At 40.5% G+C, this 21,155-nt stretch overlaps 1 protein-coding gene and 1 pseudogene across 1 annotated transcript; both read left to right on the forward strand.

Annotated features, from left to right (window-relative positions):
- The first annotated feature begins 1,766 nt into the window (after positions 1-1,766).
- On the forward strand, positions 1,767-16,455 carry LOC130138789 (GDSL esterase/lipase 7-like; annotated as a pseudogene).
- Positions 16,456-19,020: 2,565 nt separating this feature from the next.
- LOC115685595 (GDSL esterase/lipase 7-like) lies at positions 19,021-21,106 on the forward strand. Its single transcript, XM_056314072.1, has 5 exons — positions 19,021-19,364; positions 19,533-19,654; positions 19,993-20,241; positions 20,429-20,681; positions 20,836-21,106. The coding sequence occupies exons 1-5, from the start codon at positions 19,073-19,075 to the stop codon at positions 21,048-21,050; spliced, it is 1,131 nt and encodes a 376-aa protein (XP_056170047.1). The 5' UTR covers positions 19,021-19,072; the 3' UTR covers positions 21,051-21,106.
- Positions 21,107-21,155: the final 49 nt, after the last annotated feature.

Raw genomic sequence — 21,155 nt, forward strand, 5'->3', positions numbered from 1 at the left:
ATACTTCACTGATTTCATGAATAAAGTAAGACCCGAATTAAAAGCTGGTGAGAGCCTGGAAGCATCAGATTGTTTACACCAGGCAATAAACATATGACGAGCACCTAATTATATGTTAACCAAAAAAAAACTACTAAGTCAACCTAATGAGATTATTTTGTAAAATTCTTGGATGTATGCATCGCGTCACTTTTAATGCATTTTCATCATTTCTCGTGATCAAATAAGACTCATTAGCCTTACCCAAAAAAAAAAAATAAGACTCATTAGTATTTATGTGTTGGCGTGGCGAATAGCAAGTTTTGATAAATCATAATAATAATAAAAAGGAGCGTCCTCATCTCTTGAAAAAGGATATTGAGTTATTTTTTAAAAGTCAAAACTTTTCTGAATATGTTATACCCAAGAAAAAGAAAAGAAAAAAGAAAGGCCCAATCATGATCAGCAACTAGGATTGTTCTCGGGCCTCATCGATTCTCTGTTTGAATGACAAAGAGCAAAAATTATTTAATCTTAATTCCTAACGAATTTCTTTAATTTGTCAACGGAATCTCTCGATTTTTCTGAGATTATCTAGGTTCACCTCATTCTCATCGTACTTGATAAGTTGCGCCAACAAGTCAATTTGATAATAAAGTCAAATAGCAATTCTCTTGTTTGTGTTTGTAGTTACATGGTAACGAAATCTCTTAATTTTTCTGAGGTTATCTAGATTCACCTCGTTCTGATCGTACTTGATATGTTGGGTTGACAAGTCAATTTGATAAATGTCAGATAGCAAAAATTATCTAATCTTAAAATCTAACGAATTTCTCTAATTTGTCAACGGAATCTCTCAATTTTTCTGTGGCTATCTAGGTTCATCTTATCCTCATTGTACTTAATAGGTTGGGTTGACATGTCAATTCGATAATAATGTCAAATGGCACTTCTCTTGTTTGTGTATGTAGTTACGTGGCATTTCCAAAATTATTGATTTTTTAGCATTAGTTCGATCTGAGAGAATAGTATGATAATATAACATCGATCACGGTGACCACCGGTTTTTGTCCCGCTTTTCAAATTTCGAAATCGAAAACATTACGTGAGTTTGAGGAATGATTTTTTCCCGAATCGTGTCATCGTGACAAAAGTATCGAATCTTCTTTTGAGAAAGTTTTGTTTCTTTCTTATTGTCAGTTTCAAGGTCTTTGTCACATCTTGGGTACTTACAAAATTGCGTTTGTACCCTCATATGACAAACAATAATTAAAACATAAACATAATCTTATCTGCATCATGGGAATATTTTCATATGCGTGAACCTATGTATAAAAATTTTCTGATAGGTTGGGTCGACAAGTTAATTCGATAATAATGTCAAATAGCAATTCTCTTGTTTGTGTTTGTAGTTTCGCAGGGTTTCCAAAATCAAATTTTTCTGTTTTGCACTGGTTCGATCCGAGAGAATCGTTCGATGTTATAACGTCGACAATGGCGAGCAATAATTGAAACATAACCTTATCTGTATCATGGGAATTCCCTAACCTTCGTGCTGGCATACATATGTGTGTGCACCCCAAGTTACACTTCAATTATAGCCCAAGGAATGCGGGTTAGGGTTTGGTAATAACTGTGTATTAATTGTACGACTCATCAGGACCAAAGCACTAAAGGAATGTGAATGTGTGAATTCATTTCTGTTAGTTCTCATTTCATGGCCCAATTAAATAGACACCAAAATTCTCACACAAGTTTTGTATATATATATAAGCAATGTATACGTTATGTGTTCATCACTTTCATGCAACCAAGTCCTCAACCTTAACAGTTTCTTGGTTTTGAACTTTCCCACACGTTACAATCCATTTCATGGCCGGGACCATGAGCAATCGCTCAAGGATGGTTTGTTTTTTCCCGCGGTGATTCGATTTCAGACACAAGTGGCGGTGTGCTCATCGTCTTCGGGGCCGCTCGCGCCAGCGCTGTACGCATTCGGTGATTCGCTGTTCGACAGCGGCAACAACAACCTCTTGCCCACCCTCGTGAAGGCCGATTTCCTTCCTTACGGCAACAATTTCCCGAGTGGCGTCACTGGACGATTCACCAACGGGAGGACTGTCGCCGACTTCCTCGGTAATATATCGACGCTTAGACTCTCGGCTTCAATTTGCAAGGAATATGACACGCATCGCAAATATCTCTCTTTTCTTACAAATCGATCGTCAATCGTAACTACATTTGATCGCTTGGAATTGGTTTGATTTGCCCTTTTATTGCCTCTTGATCTTGACCAACATTTTCTCATGAACTTTTCTTGATTTGTTAGCTGAATTTCTGGGGCTACCTTATCCACCACCATACCTGAGTTTCAGGAAATCAGGAGTGATCACCGGACTGAATTTCGCGTCCGGGGGATGTGGCATTCTCCCTGAGACAGGAAACTTCCTCGTATGAGCTCATTACCAGCCACTCCATTCTTAATTTTGGTAATTTGCTTCTAATTAGTTTATGTTTGACACGTGTCTACTGTTAGAGATAATTAAGATAATTCTCTAGGATATTAGAGATAATTAAAATATTTATGTTGATTTTTTATATCTCTCAAGATTGTGCGATATCTCCTTTGATAATGCATATCTTGATTGATATATATTGCCTTTGATAGTCTCTCATAAAACCTACAAATATGCTGATGTACTATTCATTATGATAAATCGAAATATATACAATTCCCCACATTTCTTTCTTCCACAATTTTTATATTTAACTTGGTAATTTTTTTATTTTTTTGTGGGAATTTGTGTATTTCGATATATTATAATAAAGATTACATCTGCCTATTTATAGGCTTTACGAGTTATGAAATAACTTTCCAAGGTAACATATATCAATCAAGATATCCACTCAAGAGAAATATACATGCAATCTTGAAAAATATAGATAATCAATAATAATAGTCTAATTATCTCTAATATATAAGAAAATATCCTAGAGAATTATCTCTAACATCTATTTCAGGTTTGTGCCAATCGATATTTGAAGTGCTCCTTGAGAAAGTAAACAGCTAAAAATTCGGATTAGAAACCCATCTCAAAGTTGAAAAATTATGCATGTCGAATGTGAAATAATATCAAGCTTCGAGAACTTTGATCATATAAAATGCGCGCAAAAAATTTCGCATGGACATAATAAGAAAAAAGAAGAGGAAATGTCGTTGCGTAACGGGCTTGAATATGAACTTTGGAATCGCATGATGTGGGAACCGTTTTTTTCAGGGAAAATGTCTTAGCTTGGAAGACCAAGTGAGGTTGTTTGAGAGTGCCGCCCTTAATGATTTACGTAGACTCTTCAAGAGCTCCGATGAGTTCTCCGGCTATCTGGCCAAGTCGATCTTCGCCTTCTCGATCGGCAACAACGACTACCTCATCAACTATCTCAATCCGCTATACAACATGAGCAAAACCTACAAGCCTCGGCCGTTCGCGGAGCTCCTCGTCGCCTCGCTTTCTCAGCGGCTAGAGGTACTCCTTGATTCTTCCAACATGCTGATTACATAACTAAATTTCCAGGACAACGCATACATGCATCTAAGTACAGCTCAGGTTGACAATGAGTCTTAGCAGAAGTTGGGCAATATTATTGCAGAGGTTATATAACATACACTACAAAAAAACATGATTATTGCGACGGAAATTTGCGACAGATTATTTTCGTCGCTAATTTGCGACAAACTTTGCGACGGATTTATAAATTCGTTGCAAATTTGTGACGGAAAGTTGCTCGTCGCTAGTTCCGTCGCAAATTTGTGACGACTAATTTTCCGTCGCAAATTTGCGACGGATTTATTTTCCGTCGCGACGAATATTTTATCCGTCGCAATTTGCGACGGATTTTGCGACGAAAAAGGGTTCGTCGCTAATTTGTGACGGAAAATTAATTTTTTGATATGCACCCCACCCCACCCATCAATTTCTCTCTCTCTCTCAGTAGTGATTCGTCAGGTCGCCCGCTTTTCTCTCACCTTCTCCTTCTATCATTTCTCTCAATAATCCGTGCGTCCAGAAATCAATCTCGGTGAAGCTTTTCCACCGGTAAGTATCGTAGCTAATTTCGTGACTAAACATGCAACTAATATGGTCATGTCCTTCTGATTCATCGTTGGATGTGAATTTTTTTTTTATTGACATTTTTTTCTGTTTTTGTTGTACCGGCGACCGGCCACCAATTTGCGACGGACGGTCTTTGTCCATTGCAAATTTGCGACGGACGGTCTTTGTCCATCGCAAATTTGCGACGGACGGTATTTTTCCGTCGCAAATTTGCGACGAACGGTATTTGTCCGTCGCAAATTTGCGACGGACACACCTGGGCGAAGTGCCAGTCGACCTCGCCGCCATGGCGGCCTCACCCAGATCTGGCGGAGGCCGACCGGCCTCGCCATGGCCGCCGGTCGACCTTGCCGTCGCCCAGATCTGGGCGACGGCGAGGTCGACCGGCGGCCATGGCGAGGCCGCACGGCCTCCCCCGGATCCGGGCGAGGCCGACCGGCCTCGACCCATGGCCGGCGAGGTCGCGTGGGGTGGCCATGGCAAGCGGAGTCGACCTCGCGCTGTCGCCCAAGCCGGGCGATTTGCGAGGTCTAGGCCGGCGCCGGGCGAGGCCGCTCTTGCCTCCCTCAGATCCGGGCGAGGCCGAGCCGGCCACGCCGGCCGCCGGGACCTCGCCGTCACCTGGGGCCTCAGGGGCGACGGCGAGGTCGATCGGCGACCATGGCCGTGCCGTCTATTCGGCCTTGCCAGATCAGTGAATGGGACATAAGCGGCATGGCGAGGCCGAGCGGCCTCGGATGCATCACCTGGACCTACGACTGAGAGAAAATTGTAAGAATTTTTTTTTTTTAAATTCTGAAAAAATAAAAAATTATTTAAAAATGAATGTTAAGTGATTTTGCTTTTATTTAGGTACGTGTCCAATTAAAGGTCTCGCAATCCAAGTGAACTTTGCAATTCTCTTCAAATTGACTACTTTCTGCTACCAAGATTTCAGTCAAATATCTGGGTAAGTCTTCTTTACATGGTAATTTTTTCATTTTTTAAAATTTCAAAGTAATTATTGCGTGAAAAAAAAAAATTTAATTTTCATAATTTTTTTTTAATTAACAACAGTAGATATGATATTTTAAATATTTTACGAGATTTTTTTATTTTAATACAGACACAATGCAAAGAAACAGGGCTTGGATGTATAATAAGAACTTACCTGGACGTCAAGGATTGACCGATGAGTTTCGTACTGGGTTAGAACTATTTTTAGACTTTGCTAGTAGTAAATATGAGTTCATGGATGGAAATAAGTTAAGGTGTCCGTGTAGAAAGTGCAGTAATGGTAAATTTCATGTGCGTGATACAGTTGGAGAACATCTTTGTAGATTTGGGTTTACTCCGAATTATTATAATTGGACTTGCCATGGTGAACCATTTATATCTGATGAAGGATATCGAAAAGTGACCAATTTTTAGTTAGGGAAGAATGTAGCTATTATGACCAATTGAACCCATACGAGAGGATGGTGATTGATGCAGCTTGTCAGAATTTTATTTTAGATTCGAACCATGCAAATACTAGTTTTACTCCTACACATGAACAAGTGGGTACTAGTCATGCATCACAAATGGAAGAGATAGGAGTAACGGGTTTTGATGAGAATGTGTGTAATGGAGCTTTTTCATCGAATCAGTTTTGGGAAGTGTTGAAAGCAGCAGATGAACCTTTATGGCCAGGTTGTGACAACCATACTAAGTTATCGGTGACAGCAAGACTGTTAAATATCAAGGCAGAGCATAATGTGTCGCAAGATTGCTTCAACTCTTTTGTTGAAGTAATGCGGGAAACAATGCCTCATGATAACAGCATGCCAAGTGATTGTTACGATATGAAAAAGCTAGTGGATAACTTAGGTCTTCCCATTGTAAGGATTGATGTATGTAGTAGGGATTGTATGTTATATTGGATATATGATGAAAATGCAGAATCTTGCAAATTATGTAACCAACTTAGGTACAAGATTAACAGGAGGCAGGGTCGTAATCAGAAGCGTAGACCATGCAAGCAAATGTTTTATCTGCCCTTAATCCCCAGATTGCAAAGGCTTTATGCGTCTCAAGCCACAGCTGAACACATGACTTGGCACGCAAATCATGAAACAGAAGAGGATCTAATGTGTCATTCTTCGGATGCGAGAGGCATGGAAGCATTTTGATAGAACGTACCGAGTTTGCGATAGAGCCTCGAAACATCGGGTTAGGTCTCTCAGATCGATGGATTTGCCCCATTTGGGAAATCGGGAAAAAGTTATTCATGTTGGTCGCTTATCTTAACGCCGTACAATCTTCCATCCGGTATGTGCATGAAGACACCTTATATGTTTTTTGACATTGATCGTGCCTGGCCCGCAAAATCCGAAAAAGTTAATAGATATTTATATGCAACCATTGATTGAAGAGTTACAATGGCTATGGGAGGAAGGTGTCCTTACATATGATGTTTCTACCGATCAAACATTTGTAATGAAGGCTGCTCTTCTTTGGACGATAAATGACTTTCCAGCTTACGGAATGTTATCTGGATGGAGTATAGCTGGGATCTTAGGATGTCCGATATGTTTGGAGAGATCAAAGATATTTAGATTAAAACATGGAAAGAAGCCCAGTTATTTTGACTGTCACAGACAATTTTTACCGATAAATTATACGTTCAGAAGGAATAAAAAAGAGTTCATGAAGAATAGGACTGAAAGAACACGTCAACTATTGAGGTTGACCGGCGATCAAATTTGGGAGCGGGTGCAAGACTTTCCAACTGTTGTTCAGAACCCTCACGACACGACTTTTGCGTACAGAAGTACACATAAGTGGACAAAACGCAGTATATTTTGGGATCTACCATATTGGAAGGCCCATCTTATTCATCATAATCTTGACGTCATGCACATAGAAAAGAATGTTTTCGACAATGTCATAAATACTGTGATGGATGTCACCGGAAAAATAAAAGACAACTTGAACGCAAGAAAAGATATGATAGATATTTGTGATCGACCAACACTAGATGTGGATACAAGCAGCAGGGGACCAAAACCAAAAGCAGTTTATACATTGGATTAGGAGCAGAGGCGAGTTGTTTGTCAATGGTTGAAATCTGTGCGGTTTCCTTATAGATATGTTTCGAACCTCGGAAGATGTATTGATTTGAATGAAAGCAAGTTGACAGGTTTGAAGAGTCATGATTGTCACATATTGATGGAAAGACTAATTCCAATAGCTTTCAAGGAAGTTCTACCGAATTTTGTTTGGGGCTCCATTACAGAGTTAAGCAATTTCCTGCATGATATTTGCTCGACAGTATTAAAAGCATCGCACATGGACAAACTAGAGAGAGATATTCCAATTATTCTTTGCAACTTAGAAATGATATTTCCTCCATCATTTTTTGATTCGATGGAGCATCTCTTAGTTCACTTGCCTTATGAGGCCAAAGTTGCAGGTCCCGTACAATTTCGATGGATGTATCCATTTGAGAGGTAAATTTTTTTTTAAATAAAGTTCAAATTACTTTATTATATATTATGTTCCGATAAACTTCATTCTATTGCAACTAGATTCTTATATCATTTGAAGAAAAAAGTGAAGAATAAGGCACGTGTTGAAGCTTCAATTTGTAATGCATATATTGTGGAAGAAGTGACAACATTTGCATCATACTATTTTGAGCCGCATGTGCAGTGTAAGAGGCGGAGAGCAGGCGGAAATGATGAGGGCCCCATTGATCCCAATTGCAAAGCATTCTTTATTTTCAATTATCTGGGTCGACCAAGCGGCGCATGTCAGTCTCGTTACCTAACAGGCGAAGAATTGCATGCAATCCATACATATATTTTACTGAACTGCCCAGAAGTCGAGCCATACTTCGAGTAAGTGTAAATTTGCAAATATATGTATTGTGTGTCAAATATTTGCTAATATATAAATGGTATTTATTACTAGGATTTTCCAAACTTCAATGTATGGACTACCACAAAATGAGTTTGACCGTATGTGCGACGAACAATTTGCAGCATGGTTCAAAACATATGTAAGTTGCCTATGGACCGTTCACTTGCCTTATTAAAATTTTATACATTATTTATTAAAATATATATTATTGACTTTGCGTGTGTAACCTTAGGTTCACAATAATCATGATGAACTTTTTTTTTTTTTTGTCGAACCATCATGATGAACTTGGAGAGCAAAGATTGCTATATTATTTGTCATGAGATCCACAGTTAAGAGTGCGGAGTTGGCCAGCATATTTCATAAATGGATATAATTTTCACACTCAAGAATATGGAATGGGAAAAGCCACAATGAATAGTGGTGTGTCTGTTCGGTCATCCAATAGTAGCAGTTCAAAAGATGATTTTTATGGATTGTTGGATGAAATCATAGAGATAGAGTACCCTGGACCATTAATGATGCGGGTTGTGTTATTTAAGTGCAAGTGGTTCGACCCCGTCAAAGGAATGAAGGTGCATACGAAGTTTAATTTGGTTGAAATAAATCACAGGAAAATGTATATGAAATATGAACCATTTGTCTTGGCACAACAAGCAATTCAAGTATGTTATGCATCATATCCTAGTTTGAAACGTGATAAAGCTGATTGGTGGGCTGTATGTAAAATCAAAGCACGGAGAAAAATCGAGGAACACTAGAAGGATAGAGCCTATCAACAAGAGGAAGTTTGTAACACGGTTGAAACTGAGGAATATAACATTCCAACTTTACGAGATCCATGTGGAGCTATGATAGATGTGGATCCAACAGAAATTTGCGAATTAAATGTACAAGACTGTTCAGAATCTGATTTTGAGACAGATGATGAAGACGAAGAGCAAGATGAAAACGAATTGGAAGACGAATTGGAAGATGAAGACGAAGACGCAGACGAAGACGAAGACGAAGACGAAGACGCAGACGCAGACGAAGACGAAGATTAAAATTTTTGTGACAAAACACTAATGATGTGTAATTATTATTGCGACAAGTGTTATTTTGGTTGTCATAATTATTATTATTGTTCTTGTTATTAACATTATTATTGTTGTTATTACTGTTGTTGTCGCTTATTCTTCTTAATTTAATTGATCGTCGGAAAATTTGTCGCTAAATGACGACAAGTCAAATATTATTCGTGCGATGACATTTGCGATATTATATTTTCCATTGAATTTGGATCGTCGCTAATTTCGTCGCTCATTTTACAACAACAACTTACTCGTGGTTACTGTACATTGAAGAATTATTGATGGACCAAAAAATTCATGGCAATTGTTCGAATCCGTCGCAAAATTTGCAATGGATTTGAAAATGTCCTTTATTTTTGGAATCCGAAATAAATACGTTGGAAATTTGCGACGGAAAAATATTGTCCGTCACAAAATTGTGGATTGGAAAAAAATACGTCGCAAATTTGGGACGGACAAATACTATCTGTCGCAAATTTGCGACAGACCAACATAATGTCCGTCGCAAATTTGGGACGGACAAATACTATCTGTCACAAATTTGCGACGGACCAACATAATGTCCGTTGCAAATTTGCAACAGACACAACAAAGTCCGTCGCAAATTTGCGACGGACCAAAAAAATCCGTCGCAAATTTGCGACGGACCAACATAATGTCCGTCGCAAATTTGCGACAGACCAAAAAAGTCCGTCGCAAATTTGCGACGAACCAACATAATGTCCGTCACAAATTTGCGACACAACAAAGTCCGTCGCAAGCGACGGACTTTGGGACGAGAAAAAATTTCCGACGGACCAAAAAAAGTTCGTCGCAAATCTACGACGGAAAAAAAAATTCCGTCGCAAATTTGCGACAGACCAAAATAATGTCCGTCGCAAATTTGCGACGGACCAAAAAAAGTCCGTCGCAAATTTGGGACGGGAAAAAAAAGTTCCCTCGCAAATTTGCGACGGACAATAAAAGTCCATCGAAAATTTGCGACGGACAGAAAAAGTCCGTCGCAAATTTGGACGGGAAAAAATTTCCTCCCAAATTTGCGACAGACTATTTAACGTCCGTCGCAAATTTGGGTCGGGGAAAAAATTCCCTCCCAAATTTGCGACGGACGAAAAATGTCCGTCGCAAATTTGCGACGGACTCACCGGAAATGTGCGTCCGTCGCAAATTTGCGACGGACTCACCGAAAATGTGCGTCCGTCGCAAATTTGCGACGAACAACTCTCGTCCGTCACAAATTTGCTTTCCCGCCTGCACGCGCACGTGCCCTGTCAGCTTTTCTTCTCAGACAATTTTTGTTGTCTTCCTCCTCTTCTTCTTCTTCTTTTCTTCTTCGTCTTCCTACGGGTTGTCTTCGCTGAGTGCACTGATCCGCCGCCGCCGTCGCCGCAGCCGCCGTCGCCCCTGTTGCCGTCGCCGTCCTGGGTCCTCGTCGTCTGCTCGTGCGTGTGGTCGCCGCTCGCGCCTCTCGCTCGCCGCGCGCCTCGCCAGGGCCCGCTCGCAGCTCGCCTAAAGCCGTCGCCGCCCGCCCCTCGCCGAGCGTCTGCCGCCGCCACCCAGCCGCCGCCCAACCGTCGCCGCCAAGACCGCCCGGCCTCGCCGAGCCCCCGCCGCCGCCCGGCCCGCCGCCCAACCGTCGCCGCCTGCCAGCTCCGCCCGGACCTCTCGCGGAGTTCCCCGTCGCCGCCCAGCTAGACCTCCCCGGCCTCGCCGAGCTCGCCGTCCCCGCCCTGGCCCGCCCCAACCGTCGCCGTCCCGCCGCGCCCAACCGTCGCCGCCAAGGCGGCCGCCCGGCCTCGCCGAGCTCGTCGTCCCCCGCCCAATCCGCCACCCGGTCAGTCGCCGCTCGAGCCCGCGGCCTCGCCAAAGGCTCGCCGTCGCCGCCTAGCCGCCGCCTTGAGGCCGTCGCCGCCCGGCTTGCCGCCGCCCAACCGCCGCCTGCAGGACCTCCCGGCCTCGCTGCAAGCTCGCAGTCGCCGCCCGGTCGCCGCGCCCGAGGCCGTCGCCAGTCCGGCTCGCCGCAAGTCCATTTCGCCTTCGCCGGGTCCGGCCGCCGCCCGACCGCCGGCCGACTCTCGTGCCGAGCCCGCCACTATTAACCAGGCCAAAATCTAATTATTGTTGGGTTTTTCTTGGCCTTGAACCAGGTAAGCAACTCTCTAAATCCTACCTACTATAATGAGTATTAATCGGACTTGTTTACGGATTGTTTAGTGTTTGATTAGTTGGCTAAGTTAGGGGTCGATTTCAGGATTGCATGTGGCTTTGATCGATGTTCAACCGGTTAATTTGTCCATTATATCGCCGATTAAGCGTTTAATGATCATCGGGTGATTGATTAAGCGTTTATTCATAAAATTCATTAAAATTGAACAATTTTGGAAAAATTCCGAAAAATTTCGTGAAAATTTAATAAAGTCATATTTTGGGAAAATATTAAATTTGGTGAATTTTTTTTTAAATTAAAAAAACCAAAATTTCAAAATATCACAAAATGGCAAAAAATAACTGTGGCCACCCAATTTGAGTGAAATTTAATTTTTTTTAGGTGCCCGAAAAAGGAATAATAATAAAAAATTCTAAATTTTCAAATATTATAAAATGGCTTAAAATACCTGTGGTCACCCATTTTGAGAGAAATTGTAAATTTTTTTGGTGCACAAAAAATGTAAAAATAATAATAAAATAAATAATTGCAAAATTTCACAAAATGGCTTAGAATACATGTGGCCATCGACTTTGAGTGAAAAATAATTTTTTTTAGGTGGCCAAAAAAAAATTAAATATTTAAAACAATTGAAAACTTCACATAATTGCTTATAATACATGTGGCCACCCACTTTGAGTGAAATTTAAATTATTTTTACGTAGCCAAAAAAAATAAAAAATACAAAAAAAAATTTCAAAACTTTACAGAATAGCTTAGAATACCCGTGGCCACACACATAAGTGACATTTAAATTTTAGGTGCCCAAAAAATTGCAAAAATAATAAAATTAATTTTATTATAAAACTTCACGGAATGGGTTAGAATACTTGTGGTCAGCCACTTTGAGTGAAATTTCAATTTTTTTAGGTGCCCAAAAAAAAATTTAAAAAATCAAAAATTTGAAAACTTCACAGAATGGCTTATAATACCTGTGGCTACCCACTTTGAGTAAAATTTAAATTTTTTTAGATGCCCAAAAAAATTAATGGCTTATAATGCATGTGGCCAGCCACTTTGATTGATGATCGTGTGGCCGAGAACGAAGATCATGTGGCTGAAATTGATGTTTCATGGTTGTTCTTGTACTTGATGAATTATCGTATGGTTTGAAAGTGGATCGTGTGGTTAATTATGGCTAATGTCGGCTTACCATGGCATATCGTGCTCATATATTGATGTTTGATATCAAATTGAGTGCGATTCATAGTATATTTGTTCGTAGGTAATTGCACGTCATAAACACTCGGCATTGGCTAATTAAGAGGGAACATTTTCTGCTTGTCAACCAAAATGGTAAGTTTCGTCATGTACGTCATTATGTGTCCGTAATAGGTGTTTATATTTTTTTACATATTTGTCTAACCTTCCTACTTGTCAGTATAAACGTGGAGGTCACATGCATAGAAGACCAACCTCTTCAACGGGGTCGTCCCCGGCCCTTTCCTCGTCTCCTGTCCTTTCATCTAACCCGCAACCACAATATGCTGATGGACAATATGGACACGTTGGTCCTTCCTCCAATGCTCACGAATATGTTATGGGACTTGGCCACATGCCAACTCAATCTCCTCCAGTTCCATCTCCTTTGGCTCTCTCTCCTTCCGTTCCACCTTATTATTCAACGCAACATTCGCATAATGACGAAAACGAAGGTGAAAAAGATAACCGATTCCTGATATGCCCATTTGGAGATTCGTAAGTACTTCAATTTTTTTTTTAGTATATGTAATATTTATGGCTTTCGATATGGATGTCAACTGAATTGTCGATGTTGCATAATATCCGTATGTTTGCAGATTCACGGATGCTACGTTTGTTGTGAGGGAACTGAATAAAATAGTCAAAAACTATTGAATGGGAGAGTATGTTAATTACAGAAGTGTTTCACAAGAGGTGAAAGATTTGTGGTGGAATGAGTTCAAGGTAAGTTTTAGATATTCTATTTTCTTACCAACTAAGTTCGATGTAGTATATTGATGGTCAAGAATGATGTAAAGGGACCTGAACAACTCTTTACTTTTCGGTACTAAAAGGACCAGATATTCTCCCCGATATGAACTTAACAAAGTCTATCGCCGAATTGTCTGGTGCATGGTAATGGATATGTGACCATCATAATAACTTTCAGTTTTGCTTGTAATGATTGCAGCGGAAGTTCAGGTGGGATGACCAGCAAGAGAATGAAGTGAGAAGAATTTTTCAGAAGAAAGTCAGTGATCACATACGAAATGTGATGAATAGAGCGAAGAGCAGGAAAGTGAAGTCGGCTTTCATTACAGCTGACAATTGGGCGGAAATTAACAGAATTTGAGAAATTGAGAAGAGTCAGCAAATCAGTCAGCAGAATAAAAAGAATCGATCTTCCAGTTCTAGTGAAGGGTCTGCCACAAATGCTGGGGGCTGTATCAACATTGGAGAGCATCGCAAACGACTGGTAACTCTGTTAAATAAGTTATAAGTTAATTTAATTCAATTACTCATGTTTACATTTTGTAGGCACAAGAATTGGGGACGGAACCGACATTTGCAGCTACATTTGAATGCACATTTCAAAGAAAGATAAGACGTGGATTGGCGATCGAGCAAAAGCTATTAAGGTATGTAAGGTTATACTTTGGGCTTTATGGAAACTAGAATGAAAACCGTGAATGCTTTTAATATTTATGGTAGATATATATATGAAGTTATTTTATTTTCATCTATATTGTTAATGTAAGAAAAATATGATGAACTTTTAATGGGCAATGCTAATGGTAGTGATGGTTCTGCAAGTGCGTCTGAGCCAGCAGTTGATAGTATGCCATTATGGGTGGAGGCAACGGGTGGGGTGAAAAAAGGAAAAATATTTGGGATGGGATCCTTGTCAAGGATGTTCATGCCGAATCAAGCTGGAACTTCATCATCCAATGCGACTGGTCGAAGGAGGACACGACATGACGAGCAATTGACCCAAGAAGTGAACCAACTGAAAAATATAATTGTAGAGAGGGACGAAGAAATAAATGACTTGAAACAGTAAATGCAAATCGTTATGCGACACCTCAACATCAATAGCGATGAGGTTCCTCCTGTACCCCCTGCCAATCCAATAGGTGATGAGCACAATGATGAGCGACACAATGATGCTGACATTGATGATGATGCTATGATTTTCTCGGTCATTTCTAGTTAAAATTGCCAAAATCGGGGGTAAGCTTGCTTCACAATCTTATATGACATAAGTGCAGTTTCACCCAATTTGTTCCTGCCCTACAATTACTTTTTGTGCACAACTTTCTTACTGACAGGTTCAACGATCTAATTTTTCCTATGTGACAGAAATACGGTTTACAAGGGTGAAAAAACTACAGTGGATGTCAAAGTTGACTCATACTCATATGTAAGAACATTGATGTTCGTCCTGAAATGTTTTTTTGTTAACCCTCTTACTTGTTTTTTTATACCTAGTTCCACATCCATGCATAAGCACTTCTTTTATATTCTTGACTCATTGAATATCTTTATTTATGTATCTACATTTCATCAGGTGTCGACAAAAGTGACTGCTTTTGGTGTCCTGCCGAGTACCACAGCTGCCCAATCTTATGTCTGGTTTGTCGATTTTTCGTTTTCTAAGCAGAATCTATGGTTGTCCCGCCTCCTATGAATGTTTTGAATGTATTATAAGATTTGATATCAAATATCATCGTGTCAGGCTTTGCAACTTTGCATATATCATTATTTTTTGTGGGACTAGCATCTTTCCTTCAGTTACATTTTTCAATTATATGGCATTGTGTCTGGTTTGTTCGTTTTCTGTTTCTGAAGCGGAATCTATGGTTTTCTCGTGTCCTTTGATTGTTTTCAATGTATTACATGATGTTCATTAATGCGTAGCAATTGATATGGACAAGATTTGATGGCCGAAATGCTGTAAAATTTGCGACGAATATTTATATACGAATTTTGCGACCATTACAGTTCGTGGCTAATTTGTGACGATTAAGTAGCGACGAATCAAGTTCGTGCCTAATTTCCGTCCAATACATTTTGCGACGAATTTTGCGACGGATTTTGCTACGGATTTCGCGACGAATTTCACGACGAATTTTGCGATGAATAAAGTTCGTGGCTAATTTGCGACGAATTATTTGCGACGAATTTTGCGACGGATTTTGCGACGAAATTTGCAACGAATTTTGCGACGAATTTTGCGACGAAATTTACTACGAATTTTGCGACGAATTTTGCTACGAATTTTGCGACGAAATTTGCGACGAATTTTGCCACGAATTTTGCGACGAATTTTGCGACGAAATATTTGCGACGAACTTTGCGACGGATAGTGTTCGTGGCTAGTTTATGACGAATTTTGCGACGAATTTTTTTTCCGTCGCAAAAATTTGCGACGACCTAGTAGCGACGGAATTTTTTCCGTCGCTAAATTCGTCGCAAAAACGATTTGCGACGGATTTTTGCGATTTTTTCGTCGCAAAATCCATCGCAAAAAACATGTTTTTTTGTAGTGATAGGAGCGAGGAAGTTCGTCACCTTCGAGCTTGGCCCTATTGGTTGCGTCCCATCGTTCGCGAAGAAATCAAACCACGGCGGAGTATGCAATGGAGGATTGAACCTGCTAGTTTCCTACTTCAATCAGATGCTTCAACTGATGCTGCAGAACATGACATCCAGTCTTGCAGGATCAATGTTCGTTCTCGGTCGAGTGAATGGGATTGGCTATGACGCGATAATCAATCCCTCCAGATATGGTACGGACTCAACTCATATGAATCGAGAAAGGCTTACTCGATCAATCGATTCATGATTTTCACAGGCTTGGACTAAAATTGCATTCAATCATTCCTTATCGGGATTAAGTTCTCGGGATCGGATCCATCATAACCATTGGATCACATGACACCAGCTGTGGATCCAATGGCTGCTATTGGATCCGATCGGCGCCTGAACCCGAGTCCTGCTAAAATATTTTTACCGTGTTGAAACAGGCTTGACGGACTCGAGAAACCCTTTCTGCCCATCGTGGGGAAATGGAACCTTGACGTGCATTCCGTTGCGGACCCCGTGCCCCGACCACAATAAACGCTTCTTCTAAGACGGATATCATTTCACCGACGCGATGTGCTCGATCTTTGCTTCGCGGTGTTTCAACGACGCAAACGTTTGTTCTCCGGTCAGCATACAGCATCTCGTGAAGATATGAACATCTCATTTGATTAGTCCGGTCTAAGGCTGCTTATTATCTCTGGCCATCATGGCACAATGTAAAGGACAGTGCAATTGTTCTGTGGAGTTAGCGAATATAGAATAAATACTTCCGCTCAAATTTCTTATAAGTGAAATTTTCAGATACTTTTCTAAGGGGATAGTATGATTTTTTACATGTTGTCTGCCTAAAAAGTTATATTTACGGAATTTTTTTTTGTGCTGTTAAAATTTTTTTACTATTGTAAGTGTGAAAAGTAAAATAATGGTTAGTGATTTTTTTTTTTTGCAGATAATTTTTTGGTAACTTATCAACGTTTTTTTTTAAATAGTTTCCAAGTTACCAATTTCTATATTGACTTTACTACTCTTATTTACACAACTTCATAACATTTCGAATCTTATATGAATTTATCTACCTAAAAAATCCATTATTGCGAAATGAAACAGTGAAATCGTCTTTTCTAACTATGAAATGATGGCATAAATATTTATAAGTACAATTGCGGGATCGATTTGTCGTTAAGTTAGCGTGCTATTTACATTACGATGACGCAAAAAAATAGGTACATAAATTTCAAATCCATGAAATACGCCTTTCACCTTGTGAATTAGGTCACAATACCGAGTAATTTCACGTATCATCGTCACTTTAAACGAGAACAGTCTCTCCGATCGATACGACCGGATATTAGATTTCTCTTTGGATTTAATCAAGTCTTGACCATCAATAAATCAACACCATACTCCTTTTTATATTTCCTCTTAAGAATGTCCTCGTGATCTTTTATGGCGAAAAAAGGCGGGGAGGATCGAGTGGAGTAGTAGTCCCTGCCAAGCAAGTAACCCTTTTGTCCCCTCTAGGCGATGTAACGATAGTCCCGCACCCGCTATTAAATGTTCCATTTAAGTTAATACTATTTAATATCGCTCTTGAAGTTCGAAGCCTCGATCGATATTAACGAGTCCCATCGCAATTGGCCTGTGTGCTAGAGGCCACGAAGTCTTTTCCACAAGATGTAGCTCGTTCCCAAACAGCTCGAACTAGCTTACAGGCCGTCGGCCCTCAACACCACCAAGTTGCCTCTTGTCTCCGTGGAAGACAGACAATCTAAGATAACATTACATCATTATGACCGTTCATAATGTACAAAACATCGCAAAATGTGGCATTTTTCGTTTTATGACGTTTCTCATAACCAAATGCAAAGACGTCGTAAAACGAAAAGGTACTTAGCATGTACGAGAAAAAAGAACATTGGACAATCTCAAATTGACTTGATCTTAATCGCTTTTTTTGTTAACAAATAAAGCTTATCGTACGTCGATGAATTTCATATCCAGAAAGTACTTCGTTGATTTCATGAGTAAGGTAAGAGACAAGATGAAAGCAGTGAGAACCAGAAAATATCAGATTGTTTGCACCGAGCGGTAAACAGATGACGCGCGCCTGATTCATACGTGCATATCCATTCGTAGCCACCAAGCCAACCTCATGAGATTGTTTTGTTGGCCTTTTGAAGTCTTTGCAAACTTCTTGGACGCGCGTATCGATTCACTTTCGTTGTATTTTTCATTATTTATGGCAGTCAAATGAAACCCGATAGCATTTGCGTGTCGGCATGGCGATTAGCAAGTTTTAATAATAAAAAAAAAAAAAGAAGAATAAATAAAGAGCGTTCTCATCTTCTTGAAAAGGAAATCGAAAATTGTATTTCGAAAGTCAAAGGCCCAATGATGATCACCTGCTAAAGAAAGTTCTTGGGCCTGATTGATTCTCTGTTTGAATAACAAAGAACAAGAACAATCCAAGCTTTAATACCCAACGAAATTCGTTGATTTGTCTCTATCGGCGGTAGAATCTATCAATTTTTTGAGGCTATCTAGGATCACTTCATTCTCATCGTACTTGATAGGTTGGGTCGACACAGGTCGATTTCGACAAGAAAGTCAAATTGGCAATTCTTTAGTAACATGGAATTTCATAGAAGCATCAAATCTTCTTTTAAAGGGCTCACTCTAGGAGATAATAACTCTTTTCTTGATTAGAAACATATAACTTCGATATTGGTATCCGAACAACGTGAGCCATGGAACCGACCTGATCGGGTTTCCCTCGAATCGATATCCTCGACGCGGAAGTTACCCTTCTTCTTTTTCTTCTCTCAGTTTCAAAGTGTCGTGTCGCATCATATGACAAACAATAATCACAAACATAAACATGTTTCAGCTTGTATCATGGAAATTTCCTAATCTTTGCGCTTGGCATTCATATGTGTGCACCCCAAGTTACCATTCTTCATTCATAGCCCGAGGAATGCGGGTTAGGATTAGGCTTTAGGGTTAGGTGATAATCGCGTGCTGATTGGACAACTCACCAGGACGAAAGCAACAAAGGAATGGGAATGTGTGCTTCAGGTGTGATTCAGTGCTCCTAGTTCTCAGTTCATGGCCATGCTAAGGAGAAGCGGAATTCTCGCACAAGCTATACAAGCACACCCACAAGCAAAGCACGCGTTATGTGTTCATCACTTTCATGTGACCAAGTCCTCAACCCCTAAACAGTTTTCTCGTTTTCGAACTTTCCTCTTTCTCTCTGTCCGATCAAACGACTGATGTCGCGATCAATTGCGTGGTCGGGGACCATGAGAAATCACTCGCCGATGGTTTCTGCATTTTCTGCATTTTTGCTTGCGGTGATGCGACTTCAAATGCGAGTGGCGTGCTCGTCATCTTCAAGCCCGCTCGCACCGGCATTGTACGCTTTTGGGGATTCGCTGGTCGACAGCGGCAACAACAACCTGCTCCCCACCCTCGCCAAGGCTGATTATCTTCCTTACGGCAACAATTTCATGGGGGGTGTCACCGGACGATTCACCAACGGGAGGACCATCCCCGACTTCCTCGGTACATATTGAAATCTAACACTTCGATTCTCAGCTTCAAATATTTTTTTCTCCTTACCAATCAAACATTGTCGTAACTATATTGATTGCTAGGAATTGGTTGGATTTGCATTCTTTTTATTCCTTGTTTTTTACCAACATTTTCTCACAAATTTTCTTTATTTATCAGCTGAATTTCTGGGGCTTCCTTATCCACCACCATATCTGAGTTTTAGGACATCAGCAGCGATCACTGGACTGAATTTTGCGTCCGGGGCATGTGGCATTCTCCCTGAGACAGGAAATTACTTGGTATGAGCTCATTACCTGCCACTCCATTTTTAATTGCTAATTTGTTTCTAATCAGTTTATGTTCGACATATGCCTATTTCAGGTTTGTGCTAATTGATATTTGAAGTGCTCCTTGAGAAAGATAACAACGAAAATTTTGGATTAGAAACCGGTCTCAAAATTGAAGAATTATACATGCCATATGTGAAATGATATCTAACTTTGAGAAATTTGATCGTACGAAATGCGCGTGAAATTTCGCATGGACATAACAAGAAAAAAAGAAACGGAAATATCGTCGCAAAACCAGCTTGAATTGAACTTTGGAAACGCATGATATGGGAACTGTTTTTTGGCAGGGCAAATGTCTTAACTTGGGTGACCAAGTGAGGTTGTTTGAAAGTGCCGCCGTCGATGATTTACCGAGACTCTTCAAGAGCTCCGATGAGTTCTCCGGCTATTTGGACAAGTCGATCTTCGCCTTCTTGATTGGCAGCAACGACTACATCAGCAACTACCTCAATCCAACGCTCTACAGCACAAGCAAAACCTACGAGCCTCGGCCATTCGCGAAGCTCCTCGTTGCTGCGCTTTCTCAGCATCTAGAGGTACCCCGTGATCCTACCAACATGCCAATTTCATAACTAAATTTCCGGGAAAACATATTAATACGTTAGGGTTACTTATCGGAACATGAACATTTATATATGCTTATCATATCACGCATACACATGCATCTAAGTACTGCTCAGGTTGATAATGAGTCTTAGCAGATGTTGGGCAATATTGTTGCAGAGGTTATATAACATGGGAGCAAAGAAGTTTGTTGTCTTCCAGATTGGCCCGATTGGGTGCATCCCAACCATCGCGAAGAAATCGAACCACGATGGAGTATGCGATGGAGGACTGAACTTGCTAGTTTCCTACTTCAATCAAATGCTTCAACCGATGCTACAGAACATGACATCCAGTCTCTCAGGATCAATGTTCGTTCTCGGCCAAGCGAATTCGCTTGGCTACGATGCAATCATCAATCCATCCAAATACGGTACGGACTCAACTCATATGAATCAAAAAAGTCTTACCATGATCAAAATTACATTCAGTTATTCTTTACCAACTGTGAATCCAATGGCTGCTTTTAGATCCGATCCGCGCATGGACCCAAGTCCTGCTAAAATATTTTTATCATGTTGAAACAGGATTGACGGACTCAAGAAACCCTTGCTGCACAACATGGAGAAACGGAACCTTGTCGTGCGTTCCTTTTCGGACCCCGTGCCCTATTGCCGATAAACACTTCTTTTGGGACGGATACCATCCGACCGACGAGGCTTCCTCCATCATAGCTTCTCGGTGTTTCAATGACACAAAAGTTTGTTCTCCAGTCAGCATACAAGATCTCGTGCGGATATGAACATCTCATCTGATTAATCCTATCTAAGGCTGCTTATCATCTTGGGTTATCATCATTTACCAGGGGTCCTCTCTGGCATTTGTTTTCTTCGATTTAGGGGTCTTG

Source organism: Syzygium oleosum, unplaced genomic scaffold, assembly GCF_021117445.2.
Source record: "Syzygium oleosum isolate NSW1041296 unplaced genomic scaffold, Sole_v2.1 Sole_v2.08, whole genome shotgun sequence".
Lineage (NCBI taxonomy): Eukaryota > Viridiplantae > Streptophyta > Magnoliopsida > Myrtales > Myrtaceae > Syzygium > Syzygium oleosum.

Bases quoted from the DNA above. Each gene is read 5' to 3' on its own strand.
- LOC115685595 (XM_056314072.1), top strand. From the start codon at position 19,073: ATGTCGCGATCAATTGCGTGGTCGGGGACCATGAGAAATCACTCGCCG. The intron at 19,365-19,532 runs GTACATATTGAA...TTTATTTATCAG, and splicing joins GACCATCCCCGACTTCCTCG to CTGAATTTCTGGGGCTTCCT. The intron at 20,682-20,835 runs GTACGGACTCAA...ATGTTGAAACAG, and splicing joins CATCAATCCATCCAAATACG to GATTGACGGACTCAAGAAAC.